The 18,342-nt window shown below is 40.1% G+C and overlaps 1 protein-coding gene across 9 annotated transcripts in view; it reads right to left on the bottom strand.

The window, feature by feature from the left end:
- Positions 1–246: 246 nt before the first annotated feature.
- Positions 247–18,342, bottom strand: part of TECRL (trans-2,3-enoyl-CoA reductase like) — a 69,031-nt gene continuing 50,935 nt past the window's right edge. For 4 of the 9 annotated variants that reach the window (XM_075033473.1, XM_075033504.1, XM_075033525.1 and 1 more), the window contains 9 exons: positions 16,143–16,248; positions 14,339–14,411; positions 12,338–12,381; positions 8,530–8,587; positions 7,161–7,246; positions 6,690–6,735; positions 5,042–5,130; positions 2,659–2,683; positions 247–2,215 (listed from right to left, as the gene is read on the bottom strand). In XM_075033473.1, coding sequence (XP_074889574.1) covers positions 2,097–2,215; positions 2,659–2,683; positions 5,042–5,130; positions 6,690–6,735; positions 7,161–7,246; positions 8,530–8,587; positions 12,338–12,381; positions 14,339–14,411; positions 16,143–16,248 — 646 coding nt within the window. In that variant the 3' untranslated portion in view covers positions 247–2,096. Of the gene's footprint in view, positions 2,216–2,658; positions 2,684–2,721; positions 5,131–6,689; positions 6,736–7,160; positions 7,247–8,529; positions 8,588–12,337; positions 12,382–14,338; positions 14,412–16,142; positions 16,249–18,342 lie in introns of those variants that run through there. The other 5 variants (XM_075033514.1, XM_075033535.1, XM_075033481.1 and 2 more) reach the window with 4 other exon arrangements.

Raw genomic sequence — 18,342 nt, 5'->3', positions numbered from 1 at the left:
TGTCCAGTCAGACAAGGTGTGCAAGGGAATGTTTTCGCAGATATCCTCACAGGGCAGAGCCGCATGAGAGCCAGTCTCTGGTATGCTAGACAAATAAATAAGCAAACACTGGGACCATGGTAAAGGCCCAGGACAGCTCAGCTCTTGGCTCTGATACCTGCAGAGAGAGTTGTATGTTTGAGTCACATATGGTTGAAGATATGCAGAGACCGTTAAAATAAACATTCTTCTGTGGTGCTAAACATGTATGATGTGAAAATTACCTTTAATCGTAGCTATACAGCAGCCTTTATACACTCATCTGTGATAAACCAGGCTTTTCATAATAAAGTATTATTCATGTAGATACTAATCTGTGTGCAGTGACAGCCCAACACTTAATTTATGTTTATCTGTGGAACACTGGAACAGGCATACAGTGCATTTCTCTAAAAGCTTTCATGAATGTTAATGACAGGGCATATTGCTTGAACACAAAACTTGTGCCTCAGAAAATACAGAAAAGGGAAGCCAATAAAGCATCATGTGGAAAATATTAGCTTGCTGGAAAACTCTTTACGGTTTGAATTAATTTTTAGTTCAGCAGCACTTGTTAAAACTATAAATAGATAAATAGTCTCTTGCTTTCCTACAGCTTTCTTCCTCTTATAGTGTGCTGTAGAAGTCTTCACATTCAGTGATTTTTATTTTATTGTATTTAGCTATCACTGCAGGCTCTCTTTCAGAGAACTACTTTGATATCAGGCTGCTTTATCTCAGTTCCTAGTGTGATAAAAGCCAATTTAGAGTCACTTTCTTTATACAAAACAATGGAAAGTACAAGATATTTTGATGATAATAGCATCTTTAAAAAAGGATGACAATCTGCCTTTATTCACTTCTGCTTTCAATGTCCTTTCAAGCTCTACTTTCCCTATGGAAAGATGATATCATTGAGATCATTTTCAGTCCTGTCAGCTGCAAAGATGTGGTAACCATCCTATAAGGCAAGCATATGGCTGGGGTTTAAGGGCTTTTTTCAAACTGAGGTTCCAAATACAGGCTGCCAAGTTGTGTAGAGGAGCATCTGCCACTTTGGTTCCCCATCACAACGCCTCCCAGCACCACCAGGAAGCCTGAGCTGGTGCCTGCTCTTTTCCAGGCTGGCGTTTCATGGCAAGAGCAGGCCACAAAATTGCAGAGCTGCATATATGAAGGCTTAGCTTTAGGCTTCTGAATTTGAAAGTCTTGGGAATACTTTGGGAAAGATGGGACTTGCCCGCCTGAAAGATCACAGCAGAAGCCCAGCTGCAAGCTGCAGGGTGACCAGGGAGGGGCCTGGATGTTAAGCAGTCTCTCCAGGTGGGCCAGGGAGCATTTATTTTGAGACACGCGTCGAGTCCACAGGCCGAGCAATGCCGTTCGCACAGTCCTTGTAGGCAGGCCAGGAAGGACCCATTGGCACTTCCGATTTATTTTTACACAGCCCCGGCCAAAACTGCTGTCTAGTAGGCCCAGTGCCTTTGTATCTTGCTTTATTTCTGGCCCCCTGACTCAGACAGCTTATTTTCTGAGGAGTATTGAGCAGGAATCACCCCTATACCTGGGGGTCTAACTGTGCCAGTGACCGCACTGGCTCCTCATATCTCACCTGAATGCATCTCCAACTTCAACCGCTCGATTCTTCTGCTGTACGGTGCTGCTGCCTCCTGCCTCTTCTGACTAAATGCCGTCATTTGTCTCTGTGAGCTGCTAGGAAAGCTTTGGGGCTGACAGAAGCCACAGGGCAGCTGGGGCTGGCCCTGGGAGCGAAGGCAAGAGCAGGGCACCACTGGGACTGGATTCACTGCCCTGCAGCCTGTCACCCTTCCAGATGCGAAAACTGAGGAGAACGGCGTCAGAAAGGGATTTCGCTCGAAGGGACAAATTGGGGTTTGTTGCAAGTAGTGGATTTCATGTCCCTCATGGAGAAGCGGGATTGCAAAATGTAATTCATATTGTCCTGATTATTTTCCCTTTTCCATGGACGCCAGTGCGTCCAGTGCACTGGAATGGTGACATCCTCAGCAATGCCTGTGAAGCGGCTCCGTATTAAGAGTGGCCAAAGTGGGGAGCAACTACCCAAGCTGCATCTGATGGCTCATACTGGAGGTTGACTCCTTCCCTTTGACCTTGAAACACGATGAAATTCTGGTAGTAGTGTGGCCTTGCCCCTGCCTTCCTTCTACTGATGGCTCTGAAAAAGTTAGGTCTGTGCTTAAGAGAAAATATTGCCAAAGGAATTTGCAGTTAACCATTTACTTCCTCAGCAGCCCCTAATACAAGAAATACCAGTATATTTAGAGCTCAGTAAGGCATTTTTTTCCCCAGGTAATCACCACAGTCATGACAAACTTTCCCATGAAAATGTTTGTGTGGAGGCAACTGTTTTGATTCAAAAGGTGCATTATACTTGTGGGTAAAATCACTGTCGATCGCAACTTTTTATATAGTGATACTTACTTTTTGCCTGGGTTTTTTTGTTTGCTTGGGGTTTTTTGTGGGTTTTTTCTTGTTGTTTTTTCTTTTTTTTTTCAAAAGCAAGGCCCCCAAAACACTTGTCAAAACAAAGACTGACCATTTTTATATACTTTTTGTTTTAAAGCAAAATGTGTCACCCATGCCAGGAAGTTAACTTACCTGCTGTAGCCACATGGAACTTGCCCTGAAATCAGAGAGCACAGAGTAATACAGAAAGATCTGTGAAGGTGCAGGAAGTCAGATTTATTGCTATTTGTGAAGCCATTCAACACTGTTCAGAGCAATTTTAGCTGGTCAACGCCTCATTGGTGAATCTCAAAATATCTGCCACGTTTATCTGAGACAGCCTTCTGCGACATATCTTCATTTGTTCTTACCTAGTGTTTGCTCTTACCCCTGTTTTAAAACTTTAGTCATTTACTACAGGAGACAAAACCCTTCTCCCCACCCCCCTGCTCCATGTGTTGAATGACCAACTAATAAGCAGGGAGGTAAACAATTCCCGAAGTACTTCCTTTGCCTAAGCTAACTTTTGAATAGGAACCCTGCTCATAGCAATTGGAATCACTCTGGAAACAAGCCTTGAACAGACTTAAAGCTGCAGCCATTGTAATCAAGAGATTAACAGGTAAGGAAGTAATTTTGGCAAGTTACCCTCCCACATGAACTATTTTAAACTTGAAGATTGCTAAAATGAGACCTTTAATAAACATGAAATGAAAACAATCCTAGTAGCTGGATTAAAAAAAACCAGTCAACAGTCTTGACTCATGAATCTGTCACTGCCTGGAAAAAAAACGGGTTTAAAAAACATTGTTGCGAGGTATAAGTGACTAAAGAGTACAGAAAATAATTTTTCAAAAATAGGTCTTCATAGCAGTCTGGGTTAGAGGACTGGATGTTCACTGTGACTCGAGTTTTCCATTGACAGGAATAAAAAATTCTAGGTGTTCACAGGTTACAAGTTAAAAAACTACAGAAAGTGATTTATTTACATTACCAAGACGAAATTGAGTTACAGTGGCTAATAGGATAAGTGTTGCAAGTTAGACATTAGAAGAGGGATATGAACCCGATTTACTGGGCAAATTAACTTTCTTAGAAGGCTTGAGCTGGTGCAAAGATAACAGTGCCTTTAGGAGACAAACTGCCTGCCTTGCTTGTGTACTCCGGTGTTTCTCTAATGATTAAAGTTCTTTAGGCAAGATTTTTCACCAGCCTAAGGGAGCCAAAAGACACTGATAAATGTGCAACAGAAATAGAATGAAAACTGGACTTAATGCCCTAATGCTCCATATCTTAATACTTCCTGAAGCAGTGCCGGTTCTTTTGCTCTCTGTAACTGAAATTGTGCTTCTGCCTGACATGTATACCCCTGATTTGCAAATGGAGCCAAATAAGTGTTTTCAGGACTTGAAATAACAAGCCCAGAGAATCCCTTAAAAAATAATGTCCTGGAAAGCAAAGTAATAGATAGTAACCAAACTGAAGGGGAGCTGAAACCTTTCAGCAGTGTCCAGCTGAGGCAGTTCAGATATGGACTGAAATGCATTTGGCAGGATCCCTATGCTTTTCGATAATGAGCTGTACTCTGGTTCACCTTGTTCCCAAGGATTTCACAGTGCTTGATACAAGTAAGGTGAATGGTGTTTGATGCAGCTGGGCACTGAACAAGGGAATCTTAACATGCTTGTTAGTCCAGAAAAGTCTCCTGCTATTTCCAGAACTGTTCAATGTAAGAAAGGGGGGTGGACTTAAAGGATGTTCCCAAGGTCATGCTGCAAATTAGTAGCAAGATGGGAAACACCTCACAAACAGTACCCTCCTGGGATCATGGGGCTGATCTGCCTACCTGAAAATAAAAGAAAGGCAGACCTCTCTGCAGTGATCAATTTAAGCCAATTTGTATTGAATAATTTGCTATGAGATTCAATTTAAAAAAAAAAAAAAAAAAGAAAGAAAGAAAAACCTTGTAAAGCTATACTAAACTGTGTTAACAGTGTAGCAGTCATTCTTTGATGTGATGCTTCAGAGGAGCTGAGGCAGAACGTGCTGTTTCTGTGCAGTTTAATAAAAATAAGGCTGTGAAACATCTTCTGATGCAAAGAATCCAAGACTCTCATCAACATCTAACACTGAACCTTAAAATCACCAGACCTGAATGCATGCAGATGAGCTGTATTTGTTAATTTTAACAGCATCTGTACCCATTTACACCAGCTAAATATCTAGCCTAACATTCAATATAAGCAATTTTCTTGTCCCTTCCCAATTAGCTCCATTACAGAAAATCTAATTAAATCATATCTTTTAGCAGGAACCAGGGCTTCAAGAGCTACATTTTTTCACTTAATTAAAAGCTCTTCATCTTGAACTGTTAATTTTCTGAAAAAGATATCCAATAGTTCTTCCTCTGATCCACTTTGGTTACTGAATGAAATGGCTCATTTGCTCTGAGTTAGCTCTTGAACTGTACACATAGGCTCCAACTCTTGTGAAGAGCTTAGAAGATGATAGGAATCATAGCTGCTTTTCTCCGCACCTCTGGATAAAATCTCTTCAGGTACAGCTTGTGTTTCTTTTGGGCCCAGAGAGACATCTGGATGACCATCAGGAAAGCAAAAATTCCAACTACCAAGGAAAAAGAGGAAAAGAAAAAAGGATCACGTGTTTTCTTTCAGTGTCTGTTTCTGTGAATACAAGAGGGTTCATGGAAAAGTCTGTAGTCTCTTCTGTGGGCAGAGACATGTTAACTTTGCCCTTGCTCTCAGCCTTGCAGTTGCTGATATACCATAGCCTGAGGCTCATCCTCCACATCAGAATTCACACAGATGATGTTCACATCTCTTAGATGCGCCCTGTATCACCTATGACTTTGCCATAAATCACAAGGCCTCCTTGGGCATGGTGCTGTCTCAGCACACAATTACCCATGGCCTCTCTCAACTATTTTTCTGGTTTGCTTTTGGCCTATAACACTTCTTTGTTTTTACCTCTGGCTCCCAACCATAACAGGGAGCTGGGCTGAACTTCCTGTTGCATGGAGGGACAACTTGGCCCTGGAGCAAGTAGGCAATAGGTGCACAAATAGATATAGCTGCCTGGCAGCGAGGTCTCACAAAGTCTAACAGCTATAGATGCCCAGGTCCCTGCTGCAGTTGTCAGGAGCCAGCAAGTGGTCTCTCCGGTACCTCTCCCTTTGGGCTGAGTGGCACTGAATAGAGAATGCTTTTACAGGTGCTTTTTGCAAATTCATTGTCCTTTCTTCCTTAAAATGAGCTGGTGGATCAGAAACATTCATTTGGCATCTGGTCAAGTTATCTTTGGGACAGTTACAGCAAGGATGAGTGTGCTGCATATGTTGCTGCTCCCTGTCCTCATCAACGCAGCCCTACAATGTCCTCAAACTTTCAGGTCATTTCCATACCAGAGCCTAATGCACAAAAAATGTTATATCTTTAAAAAAAAAAAATGAAAAGTTTGATTTTTGCATGAAGCAGGTTAATCCACTTTTGAAATTCCTTTCTTTTTCATTTGTAAACCATGTGGAGCTACTTTTTGCAAGTAGCTTTTATAAGTTTCTATTTTGGAATAGAAAAATAATTAACAAGGTAATATTTTGGAGACCTCCCTCCCAGGGACCATATTTGTATGGGTATTTAGGTCTCTAAGGATGCAGGAAAGTACTGAGCAAGAGTTGTGAATGCTACTAAGCAGGCTTCTGTTACAAGCTGGCTGCCTGATATAAGCAAACAGGGAAATCCTACCAGGAACCTGTGTCTTTCCTCTTTTGAAATACTAAGTTAATCTGTTTTCTTCTCCCTATTAGAAGTATTATTCCAGGTTTACAATACAAAGAAATTTTCCTATATCAAAAATGATTGACTGTAAATGAAGAATATTCTTTTTTTTTTCCCCTAAATTTCAATGTCTGCTTTCACTGTGGAAACAGAAGAAAAAACAATATTTCACAAAAAGCAGAGAGCTGGTTTTGATCAAAAGAAGGTGTTGCAGTAGTGTTCATGCTCTCTGCAGCTTTCTGAGGGTAGGACTTTGAAAGTTTATACAGTCATGTTACAAGGGGGATTCGATGGCAATATTTCATATGGTATAAATTTTTTGGCAAATTTTAGATTTTCAGAATTTACTTCCATTATTTAGAGGCTATCTTCATTCTGTTTCAAACCTACCTGGCAGGGTTTGTGTCATCACTGTGAAACTAATCCAAGACCCAACCTGTTGCAAAGAAAAAAGCACTGTTAATCTGTTAATTGTATACTTTATGTAAAGCAAAAGGACAAGTTTTTGAAAGCTCCTCCTGGAAGAAGAGCCTGATACTTGTACTGGAAATGGAAGAGGAAAAATAGCTAGAAAGGAACCCTGCAGTGTGCTGGATGGGGTGAGGAGATGGGTGGTAAATCCTTGGATCACTGGGGAGTCTGTAGTGGAGGGGAATATACACAAGAGTCATGATATTGTTGTGAGGGAAAAGAAGGGTCTGGTGGCGAAACATTTGTGGGAGCAAGGAGACTCTGACGTACAGAACATAATGATTGATGAGCAGAGGGAACTGCATGGAGGCATTGCAGATTTTCTGCAGGCAAAGGCTGTGACACAGTAACCACCTACCCTTTGCATGTAAGCAGAAGAAAGTCATGTACCTCGTATGTATAGTTGGGACAGGATACCAGCAAGAAGAGCCACGTGAAGGGGTTGTAAGTTGGACTTGGAAAACAGGCTTTACTTCCTTTATGAAAGGAAAAAAGAAGGAAAGAAAAAACAAACAGACAAAACCAGTTTCAGTACAGGGAGGGGAACTGAGCCTTATGACTTGCCTGTGTAACAGCCATCCCCTTGGCCAATGCTCCCAGTGTACCACTTGTTAGAAAAGTTTCAGTGAAATCTTTTGAGACAGCAAAAGCTGTATTTATCCTAGTGAGAATGCTGCTTAGTGAGCCATGTATCAGTTTTTACAGGAAGGTCTGGCATGTCCAAAGGATGCGACCTTTGTTCAGAGGAAGAGACACAAGTAGTTTAATGCGGGCTAGCCAGCGGGCGAGGGCTAAGGGCACTCTTCTGGGATATAAAGGATGCAGCTGTATCTTATTCAGCCTGACTCAGGAACGTGAACCTGTCCCCTCTCGCATCTTCATCCTTCATCCCAGGGTAGAACAGGAAAACAACTCCAGAGCTAACAGGATGACTCTCTACAGCCACAGATAAAACTCACAAAAAGCCATATACGCAACACTTCATTTTTAAGTTCTCCAACAATGTTATCTTTAATACTTGTAGGCACTGAGAATGTAGATGAATTATTTGGGTCTTGCTGTTTTTAAACTGAATTAGGCCCCTTGCAACAAAGAACATAAGGACCTGCCTAACCAGAGCACATCAAAAGTTTTCCAGACTAGAAACTGACGTCAGTGTGTGAAGTTGATCACACTGTGGTAAAGTATTTTCTTGAATACAGTGGGAATTGTACTATTATTATCTGAAAATATATTTTACTTTCTAGTATATAACTTTTATTCTCATGGTACAAAAGATCCTGAAAACCTATGCTTGGAGCAGCCTTTTAAGAGCATATATATACTTTGATGCCTGTGTAGGTATTCATGAGTCTATCTTTGTGTATTTGTATATATATGTGTGTGTTATCTTTGCATGAGATGCATGTACCTAAAAACTCTGCAATCTAGTTTAAAAGTTTTTCAAACATATTTAAAATGGAATCCTCTGTTGTCAGTCAACAGGATGCTTTAGAGAACTTCCATGCTTAAATCCATATTTAAATTGCAGTTGTGTCTAATTAAGATAAGTTTGCTATAAGCTTTGAAACAATAACAGTGTTGCTAATGTTTCCTTGTCACCACATTTATTTTGAAGATGTTATACCAATGGCATGGTACCTACTTCATCTTTCTTTATTCTGTGGATGTGGATACATAAATTACTGTATACCAGCAGAAGATGGATAGGTTAAGCACACTTCAGTCTTAAATAGACAAACAGACAACAAAGACAGACCTGAATTATTTTGGTGAGCTAAAGTTACGTTGATAAAGTGATTTCCAGCTTCACACATCTGCAAGACATTAAAAACATATTTTCAGTTGTATCCCTAAAATGCTGCGGTAACTCCATTGCAGTGCATGACCAGAATCCCCCCCCCCATTACAACTCTAGTCTCTGTGTCTAGAAAATATGTACTCTGAAATGACTCTCCCACAGGAAATACACTCTGTGATCTCTGTCAAACACACAAGTGTCTAGTGAGCACCGCGGGCACAGCCTGGGGATGAAAGCCCATGTTTCATCTCCGCAGAGCTCAGTGCAGGCATGCCTTCAGTGTGGTTCTCATGCCCAGCATGTGCAACATGCTTTGGTCTGGGGAGATCGGAGAGGCTCCCTGGGGTCTAAGGAATTTAGCAAGATACTTTTCTGAACCGAACATCATTGTCAGGATTTGGATTTAATCCAGGCTCCAAAGAAGCAGGTGAAAAGTTGACCACTGGTTTTGTAAAGATGTCATGAGTTAATGTGCCTACCCTCTTCCTACACACACTTTGAAAGGTGTTCAGCTTAACACCTCTGTTATGCCAGTTACGGAGTATGGTAACTGGTTCTTTAGGTAAGTCAGAGGAAGGAAAACCAGGGTGAATAAAAAGGTAGCGGTTCTCTGAAGGGCAGACTGGTCGAATAGATAGTAGTTGGGAATTGAAAAATGAAAGGAGCCAGTATTATTCCTGGTTCTGCTACTCTCTGGTTATGCCATTTCCAGCGTTAACCAACCTCTCAAACCTGGTCTTTAATATTTAGATGGTTTAAATCTTTGGAAGAGGTACCATGTCTCCCCACTTGGTTATATAGCATGTACTACAAGGTATTTCAGATTTGCTTGTGGCTTTCAGTACTTCATCAATTACACCTACTGTAGAATCAAACCCAATCACTGCCTATATTTAATATGAGAACTGCTAGGAAAACCAGTTTCAATTCCTTGAAAAGAAAGACTGTCAGTACAGCAGCCTAATTTTATTTTTTTAATTTTTCCCCAGCTTTGTGAAGAAAACCAAAATTCTGTATACATTTCAGTCTTGGACTGAATTGAACATTTTTATTCATTTCTGGGTTTGAAGACTGATTTCTCTTCTCAAATTGAAAAAATGCAGTGTTAAAAAGTTGTGTTTTCTTATATCATTTGTCATTCTAAATTTTACAAGGCTGGAAAAAATTAAGAAATTAAAATAAAAAGGAGGAGTGCTAAAACCTAGAGACATTAAAAGTGTAAAGTCACAAAATTAATACAGAAAAAAAGAAATCCAATTGTAATTTTTTAAAGCCAATTCTGAAAGTCATCCATTACAATCTTCAATTACAACTAATTGAAAGGAATATGTAACCTCATTTTGTATTGAAATGTGCCATTTTCTGAAAGAACATTGTAGATAGCATTGCTAAAGAATTTTCCCCTTTTTGGCAGAGAGATTTCTGTGGGTTTTGTCAGGAAAGTTTAAATCAGTTCTATCAGCAAAGCTGTTATTCTGCATGGATATGTAGTCATGGGTCAAATCCTGCAGTCCTTTTATGGTTTTTAATTACAACTAACTGGCTGTCATCTATCATAAACACCAGATGTAAAACACTAAATAGCCAGAAAAGGAAATTCTATTATAAAATACCATATCAGAAGCTATAATTCTAGCCATAGCAATAGAAGTAGTTTTAATTTACGTACTTCCAATTATGAGCTAGGAACATGATTTTTTTCTGATTACTATTATTTTAAAGAAAAAAGTTTCAAAGTTAAAATTGTTTTTGTGAAACACTATACATACTGAAATATGCAATGCCCATACTATTGTAAAGCAAGAGAGATTCACACACTGTAGTTAACACCTACTAATTCTATAATCAGTTCTAAGTAAAGCAAGCAAAGGGCATTTCTGCAGGGATTTTTATTGGCTTACCTTTGACTCTGCAGCTGCGTTCTGCTGTAATTAGCTGTTATGTCCCTCTTTATAAATGTGGCTGCTAATGCTCTATATTGAGAAGTACTGCTAAATGTAAGCTAGTCCTTAGTCAGTGTCTCAGATATAAAATATGGGACAGTGGGGAACAGCAGGAAAAAGGCTTACCATATTTATGCTGATAAAATATTGAAGTCTACGTACTGTTCCCCCTCTTTATATTCCACGTGACCCTATGAGAAAAACATCCCTGCAAAGCTTAGAGTGATTTCTCAAAATATGAGAATCAGAAGGGCCTGCTGACACTCTTCAAATTATTCAGTACTGTTGTTTACAGCAGCTGCAAATGTATACACGTAAATCAGGATACGTAACAAAGACAAGCATTAAAAGAGGAAAAGAAAAGAAATCTTCCAAATATTTTATTTGTATGTTTTAGAAACCTGTGAAAACAGATTCATGTTATTTTATTCTGTATGTTGCTGTTTTAAATTCATTGTCTGGGAACCTGCCAGAACGAGGTCTGAAAGGGAAAGGTTTTGAGTTTCCGTGGGTAGGAAGTTCTCAAAAGAGCTGCAAGAATTCAGACCACAGACCAGGTGCTGATGCAGATCTGAAAGGGTTGGCAATGTTTTATAGCAAATACCCCCAACAGGACTCATCTCTTTGCTTGATGGCAGCGTTTTCCATAAAAGCTATAGCAGGACCTGTTATATTGAGGCGAGGAAGGATGTTTCACTAGAAAAGGAGGCTTTTTCTATGCAGAGATTTTGATGAGGGCTAGTTTTACTGGTAGCAGTGAATATTCAGACAAGCGGTTGGTTGCTTTTCAAGTAACCCCTGAGCTTGGGAAAGGTGCAGACAGTAAGGTTCTGGGTGCATCACTGCCTACAGCTGCCAGAACCTCCTGTCTCCACAGTACAGGATTATTGCTTTCAGCTGTAGAGCCTCATTGACTGCGTGAAGTTCTTCATATGAGTATTTTACTGGTCTTTGCTATACTTTATTAGAGCAGGAAAAGCTGAGAACTGCATGGCCAACCCCAGAGACAAACACTGCCAAAACTGGGATCTTTAAGGGTCCTGAATTTACAAAAGCATTTAAATATTGCAAGGAGTTGTTTGAATGCTTTTCTGAATAGTGTTTGTCTGAAGAAGCCTAGACAAGTTACTGTCTCATCTTCTTGTTATATTTCTGGAAACTGAATTGTATCTGATTTTCAAAGAGGCTGACCGTTTCGGTTACTGACCCATGATTGCTCGGGAAAGTCAACACACAGCATTTCCAAGTGCAATGCTCACAGAGGACGGAAAAGAATATACATTTCCACGTGAGAATTTCTTACTGAGCCTCTGTCTCACTATATGGTTCTGTTCATTCAAACATCAGGTTCAGTAGTCTCAGCCATCCTTTGTCGCCTACGCTTTCCCTTGGCTTAACCCACTTTGTCAGGGATTGTTTTTATTGTTTTTAATAGCTGTTGAGGTTAAGTTATTCAGGGCACACAGTACTATCGCAAAGTCTGCTTAGGATGTAATTCTTCAGTGTTATAAAAATGGCAAGTTCCAGTCTAAGTACCTGTGGTTTTACACAATTATGAGTAGTAATAATGCTGATGATGTTTTCATGGCTCTCAGAAAGCTTTGTATAGGTAAACAGTACTAGGAGACTTCCTGGCCTAGAAACGGTAATAGATTATCACTAAATCCAGTCAAAGGACACAGGGCTATGGGCATGGACAGATAGATATATAGATATATATATATACACACACACACAAATGCATAGCAGCCTTACTGTATTTTGCTAAATCGGGAGTTACTCCTATTCCACAGTCATTAATAAAACTTTATTTTTGTACGTACCAGAAAAGCAAGGGCAGCAAAAGAAACTTGTCTGTGGCCAAATGCTAGAAAACAGAACAAAATTATAAATTGCATTTTACGGTATGCACATGGTTTGCTATGGGTGAAATTAATCTAGTGCTGAGGAGCAGAAATACTTCTTTCCTGACAGGCTCTGCAGAAAGAATTGATATTATCACACACAATATGAAGACAATGCAAATAGTAACAACACTCTAGAAATGCCAGTCTCTTCACCACTGATCTCAAGGTAGTTTTCACCTAACTTCTTCTAGTATTTGTCAGCTTCACATATCCAAGTGCTTTGTCAAAGCAGCTGGTGGTGTTAATTTCCTTGGAAAGGCACAAGGAGGCATGAAGTGAAGGTCAGCAGCAGAACCAGGCCAGGAATCACAGGCCCTTGTATCCCATGAGCAGAGAACCCAAGATATAACCTATCCATTACTTTTTCCTTTTTTTTTTTTTTTTTTTTGGACTGAGGCTTTACTATATAGCCACTGTCTGCTACACAGTCTCACCATGCAAGAAAAATATTTAGTCTTTAGAATTTTTACCTGCCCTTTGCCTGCCCTCTCCCTTTTTCCATTGTCCCCAGATCACTTTAGTGCTGTATCATGTTCATCTCCAAAGGTTTACAGTTCCCAAGTAAACCTTGGTTATGGTTGAGGGACACAAACCACGTGTACATACCTCACTTCCCTGACCAAGTCTCATTGAGCCTTTACTTTTGAGAACCCTTTTTCTCTGCTGGCACACGACTCCTTTGCGGTGCCAAGGGCATGCGCTGGTTTAATTTACACTCCTGCATAGCATTCTGCTTTCCTTTCCTTACCTGTCCCCAAACCAGCCATCTCTGGATATGGCTCCGGAGGTCACCCTCTCCTGCATCCAAATAAACCATCAATGTTTTACTGATCCAGCTAACTATGCCAGAGGGCTGGTGATCCCCAGCATTAGACCCATGTACCTATGACTGTCATTTTAAGGCAGAGGCAAGCAATTAGAAGTACTTCTTCTGAATGTTTTCTCTGTTGGAAAGCTGTCTTGAACAAATGGTTTCCTCTATAAAGAAGCTGCACCTACTGATTTGATGGCCCAGACTGCTAAAAACTGTGTCTAGGGAGTTTTCAACGTTGTTCACAGCATTACTGTTAAAGCCACACCACATTTAACTGTCTTTCAATGAATCACATCATTTTGGAACAGAAATTTTGTACTATTTTGAAAGGAAAGCAAATACCATGTAGGAGAAATTTTTTAAAAAAATTAGTAATTTAACTGAGTGCAAATAAAAAAGGCAAAGCAAACTCTGTTCCCAAAGCTCATAGATAAGTATAAGATGCACAGAAAAATAACGATTAAGGTGTCACAAGAAAGTAAAGTAGCAGGAGACAAAACTTATGCCAATTATGCTCAAAAGAAGCAAAAGCTCGAAGAGTAAACAAGAAGAAAAAAATCGTGAAGAAACAGCAGTGCAACAATAAAATATAATGAGAGGGAACAAAATGATGAATGAAATCTGGAAGCAAAAAGCATAGGATTTTTTTCATTATTATCAGCAGTATCTGCTTGACTTTTACTGGTTTCTCACCAAAAAAAAATCAAAATCTTAATTTTCATGAAAAGGATGTATCTTTAGCAAATAAGTATTTCCTCCAAGAAAATGCAGCCAGCTCTAGTTCTCTCCTGCATTCTTAATACAAATACTGTGAAGATGAGCAAAATATATCAATCTTTGTGTTTTCTCCACTGGGCCAATATTTCCAGTTCATAAAACTGGACAGCAACTGACTGTCACTGAACAGGAACGTACATGCAGTGGCACAGCAGGAGTGCCTCCTGCACAACAGTCTTCCTTCTGACAGGGACTAAAGGCTAATCTCCGGCTACATGAGCCATATGATCTCATGTGGGAGCCATCTATTGATTTTGGAGGTCTTAAGGTTGCATACCAAAAACTTTTTAAAACCAAGGTCAGTTTTGTGCTCTACTCATACATACATGGTGGCGTATATCGTGGATGGTTGATGTAGTATGCAATCCAGGAAGTGAATCCCCAGTAAAAGGCACAGCCCTGGAAGGGACAAAAGATACTTTTTTTTGTTAGAAAGGGCTATAAGCAAGTACAAACTGTAACTTTATAAATATAAATTCTGGTAAGTGCAAAACCCAGATGACCATTGAAAGACTTTGCAGTGGCTTCTTGAGACAGAATAGAGAACTTTTCAAGACGCTATGAAGCCACTAAAAAAAAAAATATAAAAGGACACACAGTGTAGATTTTTTGGGCTGTGTTGAATGCTTTTTATGCCTGTTGTAGGAATTGACATTTGTTTTCTCCTTATTTGATTTTATTGCTGAAGGGCACTTGTCTCTGAGTTGTACTATTAAAAGTCTAGGGCTGGTTAACACAGCCTATACTATACCTTAAACTCAGCATTTCCAGGCAAGATAGAGCTAGCCAAACAGAACACTAAACCAGCTGAGACAATAAAGAGTAAAACTGAGTAGGCCTGGTTTAACCCTGGCAAAAAAAAGGCACACTGTTCCTATAAAGATATTTGAGTCACACACTGCATCTACTGCCATGGATTCAGCCCCACTTCATCCTCTCGTTAAAAAGCAGCACCCCAGCTGCCTTTGCTTGGTGACTGAAGCCGTGGGCTTGGGAAAGCCCAAACAGAGATAATGAAATCATGTTCTCGCCCTTTGTAGGGGTCACTGCTCCCATCCTTTGTACAAGGAAAAAACAAAACCCACCAGCCAAACAACCAAAACCACCCTGGAGACTGGATAAAGCCTTTCTACATGTCTAGGTTAAGGGTCCCATGCTCGGGAAGAGCAGTGTGCTGCGACTGGCTACAGCTCCATCCGATAAGTAGGGTCGCAAGTCAGGATTTGTCTTTTTAATCTTTTTATGCAATGCCATTGTGGTACACAAGGGAATAACAGTAACTGTTGGTCTAACTCCCACATGCATGAATCACTTTGGAAATGGCACTCTGGTTCCAAAGCCATTCAGCTTATATTCCTCTCTTTTTTCCTTTTTTTTTTTAAACACTCTGGATTGTAAAACAACATCTCTAGCTGCGCATCTCATTAGCTCCTTTCTGACTGGAATCGAGTCTAGCCCCCTATCATGGCCATACATTTATCTTCTTCACTAAAATCTTAAATGTATTGCAAAGGGAGGGTCTTTATATCACACTGAATGGGATGGGGGGGGGGTGTGTGATACAAAATGACCAAGATTGAGTATGTGAAGTAAAAGAAAGGAGACCCTATAAGTAATGACACACAGTCGAAATTTGGGAGGCTTTGGGAGACAGAAGACTTTAGGCCAGCTCAGTATCTTCCTGAGGCCTCCATCTATAGAAGGAGAATATATTTTTTTTTTCCTACTTGTAATTTGATTTTCACTTCCTGATGCAAGGCCTGTCTCTTGGTCTGTATTTATATTGCACCGAGGAAGTGGAGTGTGATTTCTGTCAGCATTGCTAGATGTTGCAGCAGCATATCTCATAATAAAATAGCATTCAGTCTGAAAAATGTCCTGGACATGACAATCAGCCCCTTGGGTGGATGAGTCAAAGTGGACATTGACATGCAGGAGCTAAAATGGACATTGATTTCAATTCATGACCTTGGGGACATGGCCCTGAAATTCTTCCTATATTTGTATTTTGACTAATCATAATTCCTGGAGCTAGAAAATAAATTAATTTTTTATTTTCCTATCTTCTCCCAAGGACTGCTTTGATATAAGGATATTCTCTCTTACACAAAATGATAAACATATTGTCACCTTTATCATATTTTTCAGAGGAGTGTGCCCTCCCGAAAACTTGTGAACAAATAACGTCTCCAGAAGATGTCTGATGTAGTGTAAACAATGGCAGAAGCAGGCCAAACTGGAAGAAAAAAAGAAAGGAAATTAAGGTAAGTGAAAGATTGCTTTTTATTACTTCACAGTTTAATGTCACAAAAGGAATAAGGACTAATATTGCAAAACTGCAGTCACACTGAAATCGTGGGATTTAAGATATTGTCTTAATTGAAGCATCTGGAACCAAAGATTAATGGAATCATTTTCAGCGTTATACAAAGTTGCTTTCATTTTGCAGGGAAGCAACTTATTTTTACTAGCCATGAATTAAAAAGAGCTCCTCGAGCTCTGAATGTGATACATAGCCCTGACAAGACATTAAAACAGGACAGCTGTGTATACAAGCAGGCGCCTGCTGTGCTTTTCCAAAAGACGTCTCCCACATTTTAAGGCCACCTTAATGCTCCTGTAGGATGTGCCTGACATTTAAAAACATTCTGAATCTCTTCTGAATGGTTTCCTCGTCCTTTGCCAACTCAAGTAGCTGCATGGAGGTAGTTTGTATTTCATTTCCTTGTGGACACAAAATGAGATTTTGTTGCAAAGTTAATCCATTCTGATGGCTTTTTTGTTACCCGTTATAAAGAAATGAGGTAATTGTTGTAGAAATTATTATACTGATTGTCTTTTGAGGAATATTATGAAACAATAATGGGCATTGCTGATTTGCTTCCGAGAATGAGTTGCAGCTCATAGAGATTGAGTTTCAGAAACAAATGTCAAGAGTGATTCCTGGTGTCATTTTATCTTGGTTACATTTACCATACTACCAGAGATTGTCTCACTGCAAACCAATTACAAGACGTAAATAATAAGTGGTTTTCAGCATGTGAAATCTCAAATACTTTTATTATGCACCTTGTACGGTAGCCAGAGTCAAAGATTAAACAATTTCAAAGTAATTAAACCAGAGAGAGTTGAGCTAAGGAAATTTCAAACAATTAACGACTTCTCCAAGTTCTAGAGCAAACTTCCAGCTTTGCTGGGAATTTTAAAATTAATTTGGCTAAGGATGGGGACCTCAGATGAACCCATTAAGGATTGGTCACTGGAAGGATTCTGCACACCCCTTGCCCACTTGAAACAGGGTAAAGGCATTGCTGGCTCTTCTGTGCTTCCAGAAGCTCTCTCCTTTTAAGTGTATGAGCAAGAGAAGGAAGGCAAGCCTCTTGCAGCTCTGGGTTTGAATTCAACTAGTCTGTGTTCTCATTCCCAGCTCCACTAACTCCCTTAATGTCTCTCCAAGTCTCTGTTCCTCCATCTGTAAATGGTATTATTACTCACTGTGTTTCTCTGCTGTATACCAGCTCCTCTGATTCTGCAATCATAGTGTGCAAAAAGTGCTGTGGAAAAGCTGTACAGTTCCTTGAGGCTACTAGTTCCCTGTGTGCCCTCCCACTTCCAGTGCTCCAACTTATGCAGCAAACAGGTTTTCCCTGATCATGCTCCACCCCTCTGCCAGGCACTAATCCCCCAGAATGGGGACAATAACACTGAAGAGAAGTTCCTTAACTGTGACATTTCCCAGCCTGCCTGGTGCATTAACCACTATCCTGTGGAGGGGTATGGTTGGTGGTGGCAGTGCCTTCAGCCTCCCTGGCGTTATTGTGTATAGCTGCTTGCCACTTTCTTGTCTGTAACAGTTCTTAATCCCTCCCATTGATCAGGTCTGCTTTGTTTCTTCCAGAGTCCTTCAAAAGGCTTGGGAATGGCAGGGGTTGTCAAAGGTCATTAAAAGCTATCTTGTTTGGCTGTCCTCTCTTCATTGCTTTTTGGCATGCTCTTGAGTTCTAGCAGACTAAGCAGGTTGCATTTCCTTGTGGTCAGCTCCTACTGTATTATATCAGAGCTGTTTAATTTTCCTTTTTAGCAGCACTGTTCCAGTGATGGAGAGAAGCAAAACTATCTGGTTTATGCTTATATATGAGCCCCTCTGATTTGTTTCTGTACAGCTAAATACAACCTGTGCTCTTCACTCGTCTATAACAGTGGCTGAGCTCTTATTTTTGTTTGTCACTTAAGTGTTTTACTTCTTAAAAGTCTTTCAGAACTCAAATATGTTGCATAAGGCCCTGGGGAACAATTACAGTTTGAAGAGGTTAGTTTCAAAAATCAGATT

This window comes from Buteo buteo, chromosome 1 (genome assembly GCF_964188355.1).
Source record: "Buteo buteo chromosome 1, bButBut1.hap1.1, whole genome shotgun sequence".
In the NCBI taxonomy this organism is placed as follows: domain Eukaryota; kingdom Metazoa; phylum Chordata; class Aves; order Accipitriformes; family Accipitridae; genus Buteo; species Buteo buteo.
Note: the sequence above shows the minus strand (reverse complement) of the source record. Positions and strands in the feature narration are given on the sequence as shown.